The sequence below is a fragment of the Artemia franciscana genome, chromosome 17 (assembly GCF_032884065.1).
Source record: "Artemia franciscana chromosome 17, ASM3288406v1, whole genome shotgun sequence".
Taxonomy (NCBI): Eukaryota; Metazoa; Arthropoda; class Branchiopoda; order Anostraca; family Artemiidae; genus Artemia; species Artemia franciscana.
This window is the reverse complement of record NC_088879.1, coordinates 15,274,510-15,293,621: the sequence shown is the minus strand read 5'-3', so window position 1 is coordinate 15,293,621 and position 19,112 is coordinate 15,274,510. Positions and strand designations below refer to the sequence as shown.

General features: G+C 36.4%; 1 protein-coding gene across 1 annotated transcript in view; it reads left to right on the top strand.

Moving 5' to 3' along the window:
- The window catches only part of LOC136037494 (inactive phospholipase C-like protein 2), a 195,616-nt gene that overhangs the window by 66,120 nt on the left and 110,384 nt on the right, over positions 1-19,112 (top strand). The window contains exon 7 of the mRNA XM_065720211.1: positions 8,250-8,343. Coding sequence (XP_065576283.1) covers positions 8,250-8,343 — 94 coding nt within the window. The remainder of the gene's footprint in view (positions 1-8,249; positions 8,344-19,112) is intronic.

Here is a 19,112-nt window from a genome sequence, read left to right as displayed (position 1 = left end):
ATTTTGGTTCCTGAAAATTTGGCTGTGTGCTTATTGTACCTCATATTCATCGATGTATTATTTTTCTTAAGTTGCGAATAGTGGTATCTTCCATTTTTTAGCCAAAAAGGTGAAAATGGCGAATGGTGCAAAATGTAAAAGTAGACAACAATTGTATATTTTTTATTTGTCTTAGTAGCAAAGAACTACCCAGTCACGTGTTATACGAATAATTTTGTCGTAATTGTCAACTGGTTTTTACAAACAGAAAGGCTTGTTTTTTTTTCTAATTGTCTTATATCTACATTAAAGAAGAGGAGGGCGGGGTCTCGTATAATCGTTTTATACATGAACTAAGACAAGGCGAAACCTGCTCCCAACAATTCGTGGAATAGTATCCCTATTACGACCATCCCTCGTATATGAAATCCTTATAACTCTTATGACACTGATTAAGGCCTTGAAGAATTCAATAAAACTATACCAAGAGGAAATGATTCACATGGAATTGGTACTTTAGGCGTCAAATATTCTAAGAAAGGTCTTCAATTGTGTATAATCAATATTATATATATGTCTTTCTGTATCAGTTCTAAGGAAAGTATTGCTTTTATTTAGAAAAAATAATATGGTTTGATCCTTTGGTTGTCCCCCTCCTAAAGTCTTTAATACACTTAAAAAAAAATTACTTTTAGCAACATACTTTATTTGAAGACTCCTCAAATCTTAAAATCAATCTCATTTTGAAAGTGATCTATGCTAACTTCGAAATGGTTTGCAGTTTCTATACTTAGAAATAGGATTTATTTGAGTTCTAGATATCATTCAGGCCTAAAAAGCAAGAACAAATATCTGTTGTATTTTAATGGTGGTATAGCCTGGACTTCCTTACTTTATTTTTATTACTTTTTTTTCATCGGAAGGAGACAAAAAGATCCATCGTATCGTATAATTGTTCCTTAGGCATCATTAGGAATGTTATTCCTAACTAAGAATCAGGGAACAAGACTAGATGCCTTGCTAAGGAATTTCATTAGTTATTGTCCTGAAACCCATTATTAGCATCTTCCATTCATCTTCTATTCTATTCATTAGCGGGATTACTAATAGTGTATGACATTTTATTTCAAAATGTAGGAAACATTATAATTTTTTCCGTATCTAATCTGCTTTTCAACCTATTTTGAAATATACAGAGGTGATAAACAATAAAAATAATATCAAAAGAAAATATTCTCAAATAGGAGATACAAAGAAGATACAGAAGATACAGAGAAGAAAGAAAAAGAAGATACAGAACTTCAAACAAATATAAACATAAAAGACTAAAGCAAGAAAATGACAAAAAATTGTCAACTTGAAAGAGTTTCGAATAATTTTTATTGCCTTTATTTAGGATGGAGCTGTTTTGTTTTTGCAATGTTTTTGTAATGATTTGTTTTTCTTTTTCTCGTGATTCTATTGGTCTGTCTTTGTATCTCTTTCTTTTGCAGACTAGACGACTTGGTCGAGATCGTTGACTAATTACCAGCTCTTTATTTATTTTATTGGTTCTTACGTGTTACAGTGATTTCACCAAAGAAGTGAAGTTAGGTTAATCCTAATGAAATATACCAAAACATGATGATAATATAATATTATAGTAGCAAAAATATGGAAACTACACATAGAAATATGGAAAGCAGGCCACTGAGAGCAAATTATATTAAACAACTAACCACCTCTGAATATTAAATTAAATAAAAAAAGTTTTTTTTAAATGAAAGTAAGGAGCAACATTAAAACTTAAAACGAACAGAAATTACTCCGTATATGAAAGGGGATTTTCCTCCTCAACGCGTCGCTCTTTACGCTAAAATTTGACTCTTTCTCTTAACTCTATTCTTAAAACAGTAAAAAACTTTATCGTAAAGAGCTGGGTGTTGAGGAGGAAAGGCCCCTTTCATATACGGAGTAATTTCTGTTCGTTTTTGAGTTTTAATGTTACTCCTTACTTTCATTTAAGAAAACTTTTTTTTTTTAAATGTCTGGGCGTTTATGAATTAATGCATGTTTCGATCTTGGCTCTCCGCACACAAATAATTAAAACGAAAATTTGTATATTCATTAATTGCAATTAATCGGAAGATTTTGAGAAAAAAAAGGCGAGGGAGGAGGCCTAGTTGCCCTCCAAGTTGATTCCTTTAAAAAGCAACTAGAACTTTTAATTTTTTACAAACGTTTTCATTGGTAAAAAATATAGGTAACTTACGAATTAACTTACGTAACGACCTTCTATATTCGTATGTTTTTATTGCGTATATGAGGGGGTTCAACCCTCGTCGATACCTCGCTCTGTACACTAAAGTTTAGATTTTGTCCCAATTCCTTAAGAATAACCTCTGAACCACAAAGGCCATAGAATAAATAGTTGAAATTACTAAAAACACGTTAGCGTAAAGAGTGAGGTATAACGAGGAGGTAAACCCCTCATATGCCTAATAATTTTTATTCGTTTTAAGTTTTAATGCTGCTCCTTACTTTCAGTAGAAAAAACTTTTCATATTTATTTTTCCATTGCCTTTTCAAATTATGCTAGAAAATCCTGCGCCCCCTTCATTGAACTTATTTTCCCCCATAAAAAGTTTCTCCATGGAAATATCCTCCCGCGTAACTCCCCCTCAACTCTCCCTCCTAAACCAAAAAGTCCCCCTGAAAACGCCTGTAAACTTCCCAGTAACCATTACTATATGTAAACACAGGTCAAAGTTTGTAACTTGCAGCCCCTCCCACTGGGATGCGGGGGATTAAGTCGTCCCTAAAGACATAGTTATTAGATTTTTCAACTATGGTGAATAAAATGGCTATCTCAGAATTTTGATCCGGTCACTTTTGGGAAAAATGAGCCTGGGAGGGGGCCTAGGTGCCCTCCATTTTTTTTGTCACTTAAATAGGGCACTAGAACTTTTAATTTCCATTAGAATGAGCCCTTTCGCGTCATTTTAGGACCACTCAGTCGATACGATCACCCCTGGAAAAAACAAAACAAAAAAAAACAAATAAACACACATCCTTGATTTGTCTTCTGGCAAAAAATGCAAAATTCCACATTTTTGTAGATAGAAGCTAGAAACTTGTACCTTAAGGTTCTCTGATACGCTGAATCTGATGGTGTGATTTTCTTTAAGATTGTATGACTTTTAGGGGGTGTTTCCTTTATATTTTAAAATGAGGCAGATTTTCTCAGGCTATTAACTTTGGTGGGTGCAACTGATTTTGATGAAACTTATATATTTAAAATCAGCTTAAAATGCGATTCTTTTGATGCAACTATTGGTATCAAAATTCCATTTTTTAGAGTTTCGGTTACTATTGAGCCGGGTCGCTCCTTATTACAGTTACCACAAACTGTTTGATATTTAATTAAAATATGCCTGCATAGTGCTTTGTCTCGCTCAGGCTAAGCTGATTATCTCTGAGAGAACACAGAAAACTGATTTCATTACTTACCTATAACAAAGTGTGGTCGCATTAACACATAAGTACCATATTTTTTTTACTGGTAAAAAAAAAATTCTCCTCTTTAGGCTCTTACTTTGTTGTTGAAGCAATGCTATGGATTTGCCCTTTTTTTTCTTTCTCACGATTCTCAGTTTGATGCGAATAATTGGTAAAGGTCTAACCTCCTCGATTTTTGTCGAAACTGAGAAATCTGGTCGGATTGATATGCAAGATTGTATGCATTGGGAAGATATATCCACATATCTGAACCCAAGAAGAAGGGTTATCACTTGTCCTTGGACTAGAGCCAAAACTGTGTTGGTGATTCTATTTGCTCCTTTCTTAATATAGCTATAGAAAGTTGTGCCATAGCGAGTAAACAAATTTTGAACTAAGATGCTTTATTAATAGGTCATAACTAAAAAGGCCTGATGGGTTTCCCATATATGGTACCATATACCATATTGGTCTGATTACCACAGAAATCAGACCATTTTATGTTTCTTCTTAAGCCAAATTTAAATCGCCCACCAACTATCACAAAAAAGGGCGGGATTGCCACTCCTGCCTTAACTCTTCAATTTAACGCGGATTGATCTGCTTGAACAGCTGATGTGTGTACATTGCAGACAAACTCACTCATGATATGCACCATTTTGAAAATTTAAGGGGCTCAGAATTTCCTTGGTGGGGTATACACTCGGAAGAAAAAGTCAGGTAATAACACTGCTACAAAATTCAGGACGTGTCTCCTTGCATCAAACAAGCTAAATATAAAAACTGATCGATTTAAATCAATTAAATAAGGAATTTGAATTAAAATCAAGTAGCTGTGGGCTTCAAGACATGGCTAATTCTAGAAAAAGCCAAGACAGATAGTCCGATTGAGTGAGAGGCAAATCTAGCATAAGCCCTTTTATGGATTATATAAAATTGATCTGTACTCCTCCTTTGCCTCTCTCATCCTAGCTTGTTGAAACAGCGTTGAATGTTGTTTCAATGGGATCAAGGAAAGACTTTCAATCAAAATGATGGGAGGACCAAAGTGGGGCCAAAATTTGCTCCTTGGATTAAATATTTTAGCTGTTTTTTTTTTTCACAATTTTGTTATGCTGATCCCGTTTCTAAAACTAGTTTTCAACTGGAAACTCAACTTTCCTGCAAATTGTGTTTTATACAAATTACTCTTTTTTTTTTTACAAACTAACATGTAACGTTTCATAATTTTCTTTCATTTGAAAAATAAACAGGGATATTTCGTTTTCTTTTCAGTGTTACTATATAATAGATCGCCATCAACAGGCCGTAAACACAATTACGGTCAAATATAGATCGAAAATTTTATTCTAGGAATTGTTTTTATGCTTGGTTTTAACCGATTGTTCGTTTAGATAAATGAATTTTGAGCTAATTTATTGAAAGAGTTCTTATTTATTGTTTAAGAAATAAAAATCAAAATAGGACGTCACGAATCAGTACATCAAGAGTTGTTTCTGGTTGAGGATCCAACAGAGACCAAGGGATCAAAACAGAGGGTCCCTTGGTACTGAAACTCTAACTGAGGCATCTCCATGGCCAGTGATTTTGAGCAGTTCAATATGGAAACAAGAATATTTTGCATAAAGAATCAATGCAACCACATTTTCTTTAAAAAAATATTTATTGTTCCTGATAGGTTTCCCTTGGTCTACCCAGCTCAAAAGCCAAATTTAATTACCCAGTCCAGTATCCCCTCAAAACTTCAGCTGGGTCCCCTAATCCGTTAATTCACTTAGACACTCACCTAGCTTAACTTAAAACCATTAGTCATTTCTTAGATATTACACATACGGTCTTGTAAGAACGTTGACGCAAACCGAGTCTTTGATATAACTCAACATATCCTTCAAAGTTCCCTTTGTGTTTAGGCTTAAGACCCTTTGCTGTTCCTGAGATATTGCAGATACAACCTTTTGACAACCTGGATGCATACAGAGTCTTCTGGTTTAGCTCAATACTCCCTCAACATGGCAAGAAAATTTCAACCTAATAGCCATAGCTGTCCCTGAGATATTGCAGATCAGCTCTTTTAACAACATAAATGATATGCTGTATATTTTATTTTTGTTTAAGCCTCTGATTTTCCTTTTAGATCAATCTGTTGATTCTTAGAATTTTGTTAGAGCTCATATCATATGAATAGTCGCTCTATTCTTCTGTATTTTCTTTTCGTGTATAATTTACTTTCAACAGAAGAACGATAAAATGATTACTGCTCTTTGGGTTTTATTAAATAAAAAAAAACAAGTTTTTTAACTGAAAGTAAGGAGCGACATTAAAACTTAAAACGAATAGAAATTACTTCGTATATGAAAGAGGCTGCTTCCTCATCAACGCCCCGCTCTTTACGCTAAAGTTTGCTTCTTTCTCTCAATTCTTCTTTTTAAAACAGTAAAAAACTTTAGCGTAAAGAGCGGAGCGTTGATGAGGAAGCAGCCTCTTTCATATATGAAGTAATTTCTGTTCGTTTTAAGTTTTAATGTCGCTCCTTACTTTCAGTTAAAAAACTTCTTTTTTTATTTAATTTCTGAACGTTTTTGAATCAATGCATGTTTTGATTTTGGCTTTCCACAGAAGAATAATCAAAACAAAATTTGCATTTTTTTTTGCTAAATGGCTTTCTCATTATTTTGATCGAATGATTTTGAGAAAAGAAGAGCGGGGGAGGAAGCCTAGTTGCACTCCGATTTTTTGGTTAATTAAAATGGCAACTAGAACTTTTAATTTTTTACGAATCTTTTTATTAGTAAAAGATTTACGTAACTTATAAATTAGCTTACGTAAAGAACTTCTGTATTCTCATGTTTTTATTACATATATGAGGGGGTTCGCCCCCTCGTCAGTACCTCGCTTTTTACACTAAAGCTTAAATTTTGTCCCAATTCATTAAGAATGACCCCTGAATCACAAAAGCCGCAGAATAAATAGTTGAAATTACTAAAAATACTTTAGCGTAAAAAGCGAGGTATTAGAAGGAGGTGAGCCCCTCATATGGGTAATAATTTCTGTTTGTTTTAAGTTTTAATGCTGTTTCTTACTTCCAGCTGAAATTTTGTTTTTCATATTTATTTTTTAATTGTTTTTCTAAATAATGCTAGTAAATCCTGCTCTCCCTTCATGGAAATTTTCTTCTCCCATGACAAATTCTCGATGGAAAGTTACCCCAGCATATTCCCCTCTTCTCAACCCCTCCCTCAAACCAAAAAAATCCTCCTGAAAATACCTGTATACTTCCCAATAACCATTACTATATGTAAGCACTGGTCAAAGCTTGTAACTTGTTGCTCCTCCCAAAAAGACTGTGGGGGAGTAAATGAATATCTCAGAATTTTGATCCGTTAACTTTGGGAAAATAATTAGCGTGGGAGAGGGCCTAGGTGCCCTCCAATTTTTTCGGTTACTTAAAAAGGGCTCTATAACTTTTCATTTCCGTTAGAATGAGCCTCTGGCAACATTCTAGGACAACTGGGTCGATACGATCACCCCTGGGAAAAAAAAACAAACAAAAACAAACAAATAAACACGCATCCGTGATCTGCCTTCTGGCGGAAAATGCAAAATTCCACATTTTTGTAGATAGGAGCTTGAAACTTCTACAGTAGGGTTCTCTGATACGCTGAATATGATGGTGTGATTTTCGTTAAGATTCTATGACTTTTAGGGGGTGTTTCCCCCTATTTTCTAAAATAACTCAAATTTTCTCAGGCTCGTAACTTTTGATGGGTAGAATTAAACTTGATGAAAATTATATATTTAAAATCAGCATTAAAATGCGATTCTTTTGATGTAGCTATTGGTATCAAAATTCCATTTTTTAGAGTTCTGGTTACTATTGAGCCGGGTCGCTCTTTACTACAGTTCGTTACCACGAACTGTTTGATAAAACATAACTCCGCTCAATCAATACTTTCGATAAAATATCAGTTGAAATTAATTTTTCTATTGCTTATACAAAAATTGAAAGTTGCTATAAACTACAATTTTGCTGATAAGATACATGCGTCCACTGAGGCAGAAAATAAACGCTGCTGAGGGAGCTGAGTGTCTTATAATCAAGATTCAATCCTTTTGTGAGAAGTATTCTCGATGGCTGCCCTTTTCCTCCTCAAGATTCGATGGATTTAGAAATATAAAGAATAGTACAATTTAACAAATACTAAAATAGTTGGATGTGACTAATTTAGAACTAATCTGTCAAAACTTTATTAGTGAAACTAAGATTCAAGGGACTAAAAAACGCTGTTGCATCGACAGAAGTGGTTTTAGGGGAATGATAGAGGGAGTACTTGCCCCGGGCATAGAAACTTTAGGGGCAAAAATTTCAAACAAATAGTCTAACAGTTAGAATCAATTTGTATTTTCTGAAATTTCCTTTTTATTAAAATACAATAGACGGCGAAGTTTAGAAATGAAAATAATTAACAAATTATGAATGAATTAATAACATAAAATTACATACAGAAATAATTTACTTATAATAATTAACATGATTAAATTAAAACAATGATGATAACTAAATAATCTAAATATTGAGTTGAAAAATAACTAAAGCAAATAAATTATTAATTAACTGAAAATAATTTTTTTAATCAGCACAAACTTCATTTTAAATTTGGCCTGAAAATTTTCTGGGAGACAAGGGGGTGTGCTAATCAAGATTTTGCCTTAGGTGTAAAAGATGACTAAAGCCTCTCAATGCTTATCAATTGATTATCAATACCAAGCCAATTGCTTATCAATCTTTCTTTCAGTTGGCGTGTGTGTCGAAAGAACAGTGCATAGAAATTATCAAGCAGTACGAGCCATCTTCGGAAGCAAGAGATAGGAACCAACTACTAATTGATGGTAAGAATTTTCCCTCATTATGTCAGTCAGGAGATTTGGCACAGTAAATCAGACTTAAATATACATAGCCGAAAAGCCCCAACAGGAGCTTAGGATTCAAGCTCGCCAGCTCCGTTGGTTGATAGGTTATATTTTTTTTCTGCAATCTATACAGTTAAAGCACCCCACAGCAGAAATATATATAACAAACAGTAGCGAAAAGTCCTATGCTCTACTTTAAAGCTTTTTGAAACACATTAATATGAGCCACTCTTCATGACTCCGTCCTCGCGCAATCGCAATGACAAATGCTGTGATACGATCCGATGGAAAGCCAAGTAGCAACTGAACCTGAATCTGCTGAACCTATTGCTTGGATGGTATAGGAACCTACCCGAGTTCGCGCGCTTTGATGTTGTATCGTTTTTGGAGAAACTTTTGCTACTGTTCGTTACATATATTTCTGCTATGAAAGCACACGTAGAATCCGAGCTGCACAACTCATTCTATCCATATACGCTATAGTATCTGGATATACTGGTATCTGGATATACTGGAGATACGCTATAGTACCACGAACAAACAGTTCGTGGTAACGAACTGTAGTAAGGAGCGACCCGGCTCAACAGTAAACGAAACTCTAAAAAACAGAATTTCGATGCTAAAAGATATATCAAACGAATCGGATTTTTATGCTGATTTTAAATATATAAGCTTCATCGAATTTAGTCTTTGTCATCAAAAGTTACGAGCCTGAGAAAATTTGCCTTTATTTTGGAAAATAGGGGGTAACACCCCCTAAAAGTCATAAGATCTTAACGAAAATCACACCATTGCATTCAGCGTATTAGAGAACCCTATAGAAAAATTTCAAGGTCCAGTCTACAAAAATGTGGAATTTCGTATTTTTGCAATAAGACAAATCACGGGTGAGTGTTTATTTGTTTGTTTTTTGTTTTTTTTCCCAGGGGTCATCATATCGACCAGGTGGTCCTAGAGTGTTGCAAGAGGGCTCGTTCTAACGGAAATAAAAAGTTCTATTGCCCTTTTTAAGTGACCAAAAAATTGGAGGGCACCTAGGCCCCCTCCCACGCTCATTTTCCCCCCAAAATCAATGGATCAAAATTTTGAGATAGCCATTTTGTTCCGCATAGTCGAAAACCATAATAACTATGTCTTTGGGGATGACTTACCCCCCACATTCCCTGGGGGAGGGGCTGCAATTTACAAACTTTGACCAATGTTTACATACAGTAATGGTTACTGGGAAATGTACCGACGTTATCAGGGGGATTTTTTTGGTTTGGGTGTGGGATTCAGAGGAGGAGTCTATATGGGAAGATCTTTCCTTGGAGGAATATTTCATGGAGGAAGAGAAATTCAATGAAAAGGGCGCAGGATTTTCTAGCATTACTATTAAAAAAAAAAAAAAACAATGAAAATATATACATGAAAAAGTTTTTTCAATTGAAAGTAAGGAGAAGCATTAAAACGAACAGAGATCATTACGCATATGAGGGGTTCTAAAAATACTTTAGCATGAAGAGCGAGGTATTTAGGAGAAGATAAATACTTCGCTCTTTATGCTAAAAAATGTTTAAGTAATTTCAACTATTTATTCTACGGCCTTTCTGATTCAGGGGCCATTCTTAAAGAATTAGGACAAAACAAGATTTAGTTTGAAGAGCGAGGTATTAACAAGGGGACCAACCCCCTCATATATATAATAAAAAATATAATAATATAAAAGTTTGTTACGTAAGTTAATTCTTAAGTTACGTATATTTTTTACTAATAAAAAAGTTTGTTAAAAATTAAAATATCTAGTTGCCTTTTTAAGTAACTGAAAAATTGGAGGGCAACTAGGCCTCCTTCCCCACCCCTTATTTCTCAAAATCGTCTGATCAAAACTAAGAGAAAGCCATTTAGCCAAAAAAAGAATTAATATACAAATTTCATTTTAATAATTTATGTACGGAGAGCCAAAATCAGACATGCATTAATTCAAAAACTTTCAGAAATTAAATAAAAAAACAAGTTTTTTGAAATGAAAGTAAGGAGCGACATTAAAACTTAAAACGAACAGAAATTACTCCGTATATGAAATGGGCTTTTCCTCCTCGACACCCCGCTCCTTGCGCTAAAGTTTGATTCTTTCTCGCAACTCTACTTTTTCAAACAATAAAAAACTTTAGCGTAAAGAGCGGGGTGTCGAGGAGGAAAAGCCCTTTCATATACGGAGTAATTTCTGTTCGTTTTAAGTTTTAATGTCACTCCTTACTTTCATTTCAAAAAACTTGTTTTTTATATTTAATATGTAGATAGATCGATAGACTAATATTTAGATTAAATAAAAAAAACTAGTTTTTTTAACTGAAAGTAAGGAGCGACATTAAAACTTAAAACGAACAGAAATTACTCCGTATATGAAATGGGTTGTCCCCTCCGCAGTCCCTCGCTCTTTACGCTAAAGTTTTTAATTGTTTTAAAAAGTAGAATTGTGGCAAAGAGTCAAACTTTAGCGTAAAGAGCGAGGGACTGCAAAGGGGACAACCCATTTCATATACGGAATAATTTCTGTTCGTTTTAAGTTTTAATGTCGCTCCTTACTTTCAGTTAAAAAAACTAGTTTTTTTTTTATTTAATTTCTGAACGTTTTTGAATTAATCCATGTTTGATTTTGGCTCTCCGCACATAAATTGTTGAAATGAAATTAGTATATTAATTTTTTTTTGGCTAAATGGCTTTCTCTTAGTTTTGATCAGACGATTTTGAGAAATAAGGGGTGGGGAAGGAGGCCTAGCTGCCCTCCAATTTTTCGGTTACTTAAAAAGGCTACTAGAACTTTTAATTTTCAACGAACGTTTTTATTAGTAAAAAATATACGTAACTTAAGAATTAACTTACGTAACAAACTTTTATATTCTTATATTTTTATTATGTGTACGAGGGGGTTTGTACCCTCGTCAATACCTCGCTATTTACACTAAATCGTAAGTTCTGTCCCAATTCTTTAAGAATGACCCCTGAATCAAAAAGGCCGTAGAATAAATAGTTGAAATTACTAAAAATATTTTAGCATAAAGAGCGAGGAATTTATCTCCTCCTAAATACCTCGCTCTTTATGCAAAAGTATTTTTAGAACCCCTCATATGCGTAATAATCTCTGTTCGTTTTAAATTTCAATGCTATTCCTTACTTTCATTTGAAAAAATGTTTTCATGTTTATTTTTTCATTGTTTTTTTTATAGTAATGCTAGAAAATCCTGCGCCTTTTTCATTGAATTTTTCTTCCCCCATGACATATTCCTCAAAGGAAAGATCCTCCCACAAAGCCCTCTCCCATCAACCCCACCCCCAAACCAAAAAATCCCAATGAAAACGTCTGTACACTTCCCAATAACCATTACTATATGTAAACACTGGTCAAAGTTTGTAACTTGCAGCCCCTCCCCCAGGAATTATGGGGGAGTAAGTCATTCCCAAAGACATAGTTATTATGGTTTTCGACTATGCGGAACAAAATGGCTATCTTAAAATTTTAATCTGTTGACTTTTGGAAAAAATTAGCGTGGGAGGGGGCCTATTTGCCCTCCAATTTTTTATCACTTAAAAAGGGCACTAGAACTTTTCATTTCCGTAAGAATGAGCCCTCTTGCGACACTCTAAGACCACCTGGTCGATACTATGACCCCTGGGGAAAAGAAAAAAAAAACAACAAACAAACAAATAAACACGCACCCGTGATTTGTCTTCTGGCAAAAAATATCAAATTCCACATTTTTTTAAATATGAGCTTAAAATTTTTGCTATAGAGTTCTCTGATATGCCGAATGCGATAGTGTGATTTTCGTTAAGATTCTATGACTTTTAGGGGATGTTCCCCCTTTTTTCCAAAATAGGGCAAAGTTTCTCAGGCTCGTAACTTTTGATGACAAAGACTAAATTAATTGAAACTTATATATTTAGAATCAGCGTGAAAATTCGATTCTTTTGATGTATCTTTTAGCATCAAAATTCCGTTTTTTAGAGTTCCGTTTACTATTGAGCCGGGTCGCCCCTTACTACAGTTCTTTACCACGAACTGTTTGAAAAGAAAATAATTCGGTATTTCGGGGCTTCTGACATTATTACTCCATTGTGGAAGTTAGGCTCAAAATTGAAAAAGGATTATATTTTTTCTCTGGGCCCCTTCCACCTCTTAGTTCGTTTATTTTCCCGTTAGTTTTCACCTGTTTTCGCTTTATAGTTGTGTTATCTCTTAGCAGTTCTTTCGTTAGTTGAGTTATGGTTGTGGTATATATGTTTTATCGCTCGTATAGTTGTGTTATTTTCAAATTATACTCCATAATAGAGAGGCTCCGAACACCCAGCATTGTTTATTAAGCTCTGAATTTGACGTTTTTTTCTAACGTGACCAGATTCGTCCTGCGCCCTTTTCATTGAATTTTTTCCCCCATGGCATATTTCTCCAGGGAAAGATCCTCCCACATAGCCCCCTCCCTCAACCCTACCCCCAAAACCAAAAAACCCCCCCTGAAAACGTCTGTACACTTCCCAATAACCATTATTATATGTAAACACTGGTTGAAGTTTGTAACTTGCATCCCCTCCCCCAGGAACTGTGGGGGAGTAAGTCATCCCCAAATACATAGTTATTATGATTTTCGGCTATGCTGAACAAAATGGCTATCTCAAAATTTTGATCCGTTGACTTTGGAAAAAAAATCAGCGTGGGACGGGGCCTAGATGCCCTCCAATTTTTTTGGTCACTTAAAAAGGGCACTAGAACTTTTCATTTCCGTTAGAATGAGCCCTCTTGCGACATTCTAGGACCACTTGGTCGATACGATGACCCCTGGGAAAAAAAAAAACAAAAAAAAAAACAAACAAATAAACACGCACCCGTGATTTGTCTTCTGGCAAAAAATGCAAAATTCCACATTTTTGTAGATAGGAGCTTAAAACTTCTACAGTAGGGTTCTCTGATACGCTGAATCTGATGGTGTCATTTTTGTTAAGATCCTACGACTTTTAGGGGGTGTTTCCCCCTATTTTCCTAAATAAGGCAAATTTTCTCAGGCTCGTAACTTTTGATGGGTAAGACTAAACTTGATGAAACTTATATATTTAAAATCAGCATTAAAATGCAATTCTTTTGATGTAGCTATTGATATCAAAATCCAATTTTTTAGAGTTTTGGTTACTATTGAGCCGGATCGCTCCTTACTACAGTTCGTTACCACGAACTGTTTGATATTTATCACAGTCACCGCTATAGCATTGCCTATAGTAAAGGCCATAAGGCTCCAATGTTTTATTATTTTTTTCCCAGCTACACTTCATACAGAAGGGGTAGTCGTATAAACTTGGAGGGGGCTCATTCGATTGGAAATCAGAAGTTCTAGCGCCCTTTTTAAGAATCAAAAGTCATTAAATGCAGTTTCACTCCAAATACATCAAATAGAAATTTTGAGATAGCCTTTTTTGTTAAAAATAGTTCCAAGATCAGATAAAAGAAAATCCAGGGTCTTCATAACCCCTCCCAAGGCCCGGAGGCAGGCGTTGTAAGATATGCCCTTGAGGTATATATTGTTTTTATGGAAAGGGTGCTCGTGTAAGCTTCAAACTGGGCTTAATTAATTGAAAATCGAGAATTCTAGTTTGCTTCTTAAGAGTTAAAAGAGATCAAAGAGCAACTAGCCCCCCCTCTAATTTTTTCCCGGACCCATCCAATAAAATTTTTGAGAAAACCATTTTGTTAAAAACAGTTCAAAAGTCAAATAACAAAAAATACGGTGTCGACACAACCCCACAGAGCCTGGGGCAAGTGTTTTAAGCTATGCTATGGACCATATAAGTTTTTATGCAAGGGGTGGTCGTATCAACTTTAGAGGTGGCTCATTTAATTGAAAATTAAAAGTTCTAGCTCTTTTTCAATGAGTCAAAAGTGATCGGATGGCATCTATCCTCCCCCGACCACACACACACACCCTCTTTTCCAGTTTGTTTGAGATACTCCAATGATCAGATAACAAACGCTTCATGGTCAACATACCCTCCCACCCCCAGAGGCCGGGGAAAGGGTCGTAACTTATGCTCCGGGGACATATAGAGTTCTTATGGAAGAGATGGCCGTATAAACTTCGGAGGGGACTTAAAGGATTAGTTCTAATTCCCTTTTTAACAGACAAAAGTGAACTGATGGAAACTAGCCCCCCCCCAACCCTATTTTACTCAAATACGTCCGATCAACTAATTTATATAGCCATTTTATCCAAAAATGGAAAAAAGATCATATAACAGAAACTACGGGAATAACACAGCCCCCCGGAACCTGTGGGTAAGTGTTTCAAGTCATGTCCCGGGGCATGTGAGGGATCACCAGCGTTTACCTCTCACCGCGGTAAATACCCCCGGAAAATCTCTCCGGTAAATAAACCTCCCAGAAAAAACGCAGAAAATACCCCACCCCCGCGGGAAATACCCCTGGAAAGTACTCCCCCTCAGAAAATACCCTCCTGAAGAAAATAGCCCCCTCTCCTGGAAAAAAATTCCCTACCAGTGGAAAATAGCCCCCTGCGGATTGTACCCTCCGGAAAATACCCCCCCCCCTCCCTGGCGAGGGTTTGAAAATTCAACCCTCGCCATGGAAAATATCCCTCGAAAAATAATTCCGGAAAACCACTTACTGAAAAAAACCCTCTCCCGTAAACTTCTACCCCTACGAGGCTGGTTGGTCTCCAATCATTCTAGACTTTAAAAAAGGACTAGAACTCTCAATTTCTGATCTAATGAGCACACTCTGAAGTTTCTGCGATCTAAAGGCGGAGGTGTGGATGAGGAGGGGGCAGAGTCCTCCTGTAGGGAATAGGTTCTGCTCATTTTGGGGTTTAATGCTATTCTTTACTTTCCTAAACCACAGATACTCTTAGAAATCACAAGGGAGTAGATGTCAGTTTCACATATTTAGTGCGTTTTTTAAAGTTTCTTCTATACTCCCCACCCCACCCAAGAAAACCATTTGCTGGAAAGATTTTCCACCGAGGAGGGGATTATCGGCACGATTTTAAAAACAATCAGAAGCTAATCTTTTCAAACAGTTCGTGGTAAGGAACTGTAGTAAGAATGAGCATATCTGTAAAATGCACTGCAAATGGCTTTCTTTTCGGTAGCTGTGAATATTTTCTAGAAGGGAACCGGAGCAAGCAGATGGGGGGTAGTAAAAGCATTGTATAGCCGGACAAGGAGAGGACGGTTGAAACGATACTTATTGGCAACATGTAATCCGTAAGACGCTCGTAGAAGGGAGTAGAGGTGGTTTTTCAGTGCTGAGCGTATGTCCTTCAATGTAGAAGAAATAGGAAGGCCAAGATACGTAAGGGGCTCACAAGGCTTAATCAAAGTGTCGCCAATTTTAACTGAGAGATTAATTGAAAGCTCATTTTTTGAACCATTGAAGAAAATAAGTTCTGTTTCAGATTCGTTGAAGGTAAGTCCGATCTGCTTGTATGCCGCTGCAAGTGAGTCGTAATTTTGTTGAAATAAAGATATTGAACGAGAAACATGAAGAATTTCATCAGCAAAGTTCTGCAGCGAAAAATTAATCCCACGGATAAAGCACGACGGCTTTATTACTTGCTGTTTCTCGATAACAGCGTTATTAAACAGTGATGGAGAAGTTTTGCCACCTTGACGTACGCCTTTCTTGACACTCAGCATTTCTTTAGAAGGAAAAGTGCCGGATGGAGAGGGGATCAGGATGACAGCTGAGAGCTTGTTGTACATACTGTAAACAGGGGAAAGGATGCAAGAGGAAACACCTCGCTGAAGGGCTTTGAGCAGGATATGGCCACGGATGCCAGAATCGAAGGCTCTACTAACATCAAGTGCTCCAAAGACGAGAAGATCGCCATTTTTATCTGCATCAATAAGAAGATTTGCAAGAACGCTGTGAACGTGTTCCTGTCCTGAGTGCTTTTTGAACCCGAACTGGTCGTCCGGAGTAGTGCATCGAAGTGTAATTTCATCAAAAATAAGGGATTCAAATAGCTTACAAAAGGTAGTTGAAACAGTGATCGGACGAAATGAAGCGCACTGGTCACCTGGTTTACTTTTTTTTAGAATAGGATGGACCAATCCAACACCAAAGCTGTCTGGAACGATGCCAGTAACGAAAATCATTTGAAATAACAGAGAAAGGTGCTCTAGGAGAAGATTGCTGGAAAAGCTTAAATGGGTACCAGATATACCATCGACGCCCTTAGATTTCTGTTTTTTTTAACTTATTAATTTTGGAACGCATCAAGGACGGAGTGACCAGGACACCAATATTCTTAACTGCAAACAGAAGCTCCTTATCGAGGGCCTGGCAAAAGGTGTTATCTAGGTAGGAATTAGGGGCTGAAAATTGGTCTCTGAAGTAGTCACACCAGCCTTTTTCTGGCATGCAGGGCGGGCCATTGGAAGATTTGTTCTTAGCTCGAAGATGCCATAAAGCAGGAGGCGAATTATCGACAATCTCGCTGGTACGAACAATTTCGTTAGAATTATGCTGTGCGATGGCTTTGGAAAATTTGCGTTTTGTGTAAATACGAACAGCGTTGACTACTTCGGAGCGGGGCTTTCCACAATCTGCCCATAATTGTAGCCAGAATTTTGCTGAATCACATGCGGCCAGGAGATTAGGATTATTCCGCCAGTTACGCATTTCCGCGCCGTGGCGAATTTTGCGGACCGGAACTGCGGTTTTCTCAGCTGTATGGATAGCATGCGTTATCTCAGAACATTAGATGTTTAGTAGGATGGTTTTTTCTGAGTCTACTGACATGTTCGGACAACAGAGAAGTATGAAAGGAATTCGGATCTTCGACAGTATGTAGTCACATGAACTCTGGTAGGAATCGATGTTAGCAGCTCCCCAGCTGAGGCTGAACAACCATTTAGGTGGGGAAATTGTAGGAGAAGTTTTCGGCAAGGGCTTTATTTGAAAAGAATTACAGATCGGCATGTGGTCGAATATGGAGTAATCAAGAAGAACCGTAGTATTAGAGGTGGGTTTAATCATAGAAGAACAATAGAAATAGTCCAACTGAGACACGAAGCCAGATTGATGGATGTACGTAAAATCACGATCATTTCCAACATAGGTGAAACTTGGACAAGCATGGATCAAGATCTGAGATCTATTGTTTTCAGGGTCATACAGTTCACAGTTAAAGTCACCAAACAGGAGACAACTTAGGCCTTCATCATCATATTTTGATACTAGCTTGGCAATAGATGCACATGTGAGAGAGAACTTCCTCTCAAACATATCATTACGGTAATTAGTAGGAAAAGAAACTACGAATATGATTACATTCGAACCTTTAACTGCAAGGAAACTGTCAGAATTAGCAACTAGATTATCAAGTAGCTCTTTCCGTATCATCAGGGCCAAACCACCTGAAGGCCTACTGTGAGTGGAATTAGCATGGTGGAAAAAAAGATTATGAGAAGACGTGAACTCAAACAGTTGATGACTATCAATTGACAAGAAGTGTTCCTGAAGACCCAACATGTCAAACCGCAAGCAAAGTTAAGACAGTAGGTGATGTTTCGGTAGAACTTTCCCATTGATGTTCCACGCAGTGTTGTGCCAAGTACTTCTTTTTTTTACTTAAGTATAAGTACCCAGTACTCAGAGAAATTTTTACTTAAGTACAAGTAGTAAGTACTTCTCTAAAAATATACTTAAGTAATAAGTACTTCTGAAAAAGTAATTCAGTACTTAAGTACTCAAGTACTAATTTTCTATTTACAGTAAATAACACGCTAAACATTTCTTTAATATCTGTTTCCTTTCCAAATAGACAAGACAAGCAAGATTCTGACGAGAGATCAACCGCTTTTCAGAAAAACCGGCAGTTTTCATGAAAAAAAATCAACTGGTTTCACGAAAAATCAAATTTTACTTCAATTAAGATATAAAAAGAAAAGAATTTACAAGGAACATTCATTACCGCTTGATCATAAATTAACTTAACTTCTTTCTTAATCCTTTCAACAGCAGAAGCTTTTCAAACGCACCATCTCCGAGCATGTTTCTTTTTGGAGTAAAAATTCCACCATATACCGAAAAAAGTCATTCTGCAGGTGCAGACAAAGGAATGTTACAGTTGTACTTCCTGAAAACTTTCTTTATCCTTGGGTACACTTTGAGCACAGATAATTCCTTTTGCCTTTCATTCAAATATGACAAAACCTCCACATTCACAGAATTGGTTTCACGGCCATGGTTGCCAGAATTATCAGGAGCTGTTTCTTCATCACTAAGATGAAAGTATTCATCTCCAGACAAAAAGTACTTCTGAAATCTTCGAACTTTTTCGCTTCGTTCATCAAAAGTGCAACTGCTACATCCTTCTGGTTACCAGGAAACCACTTCAATTTGAAGAAAGGATCACTTGCCGTGGCAATAACATAGTCTCTTGCAAGAAGAAGTGTGGGGAATCGTTTTTCGAGACCCGCAAGTAGAGCATATACCAAAGGCTGGCTGACTTTCACCAAAATCTTTCAACTTTTTGAGCTTCCTTTCAAGCGATTTGATTGTAGGATAAATAGCACCAAAGTAGCATTTTTCCTCCCCCTGGAGAATGTCCAATGCCACTGCTACTGGCTCCATAATTTTCATGTGTTCTTCAAGAATTTAAACATCACAAGAAGTTAGCCTTGGTTTTTGCAAAGCATCACATACGTCAGAAAGCTTTCCAATTTTGTGACAATCCATCTAACATTTGACACTTTCA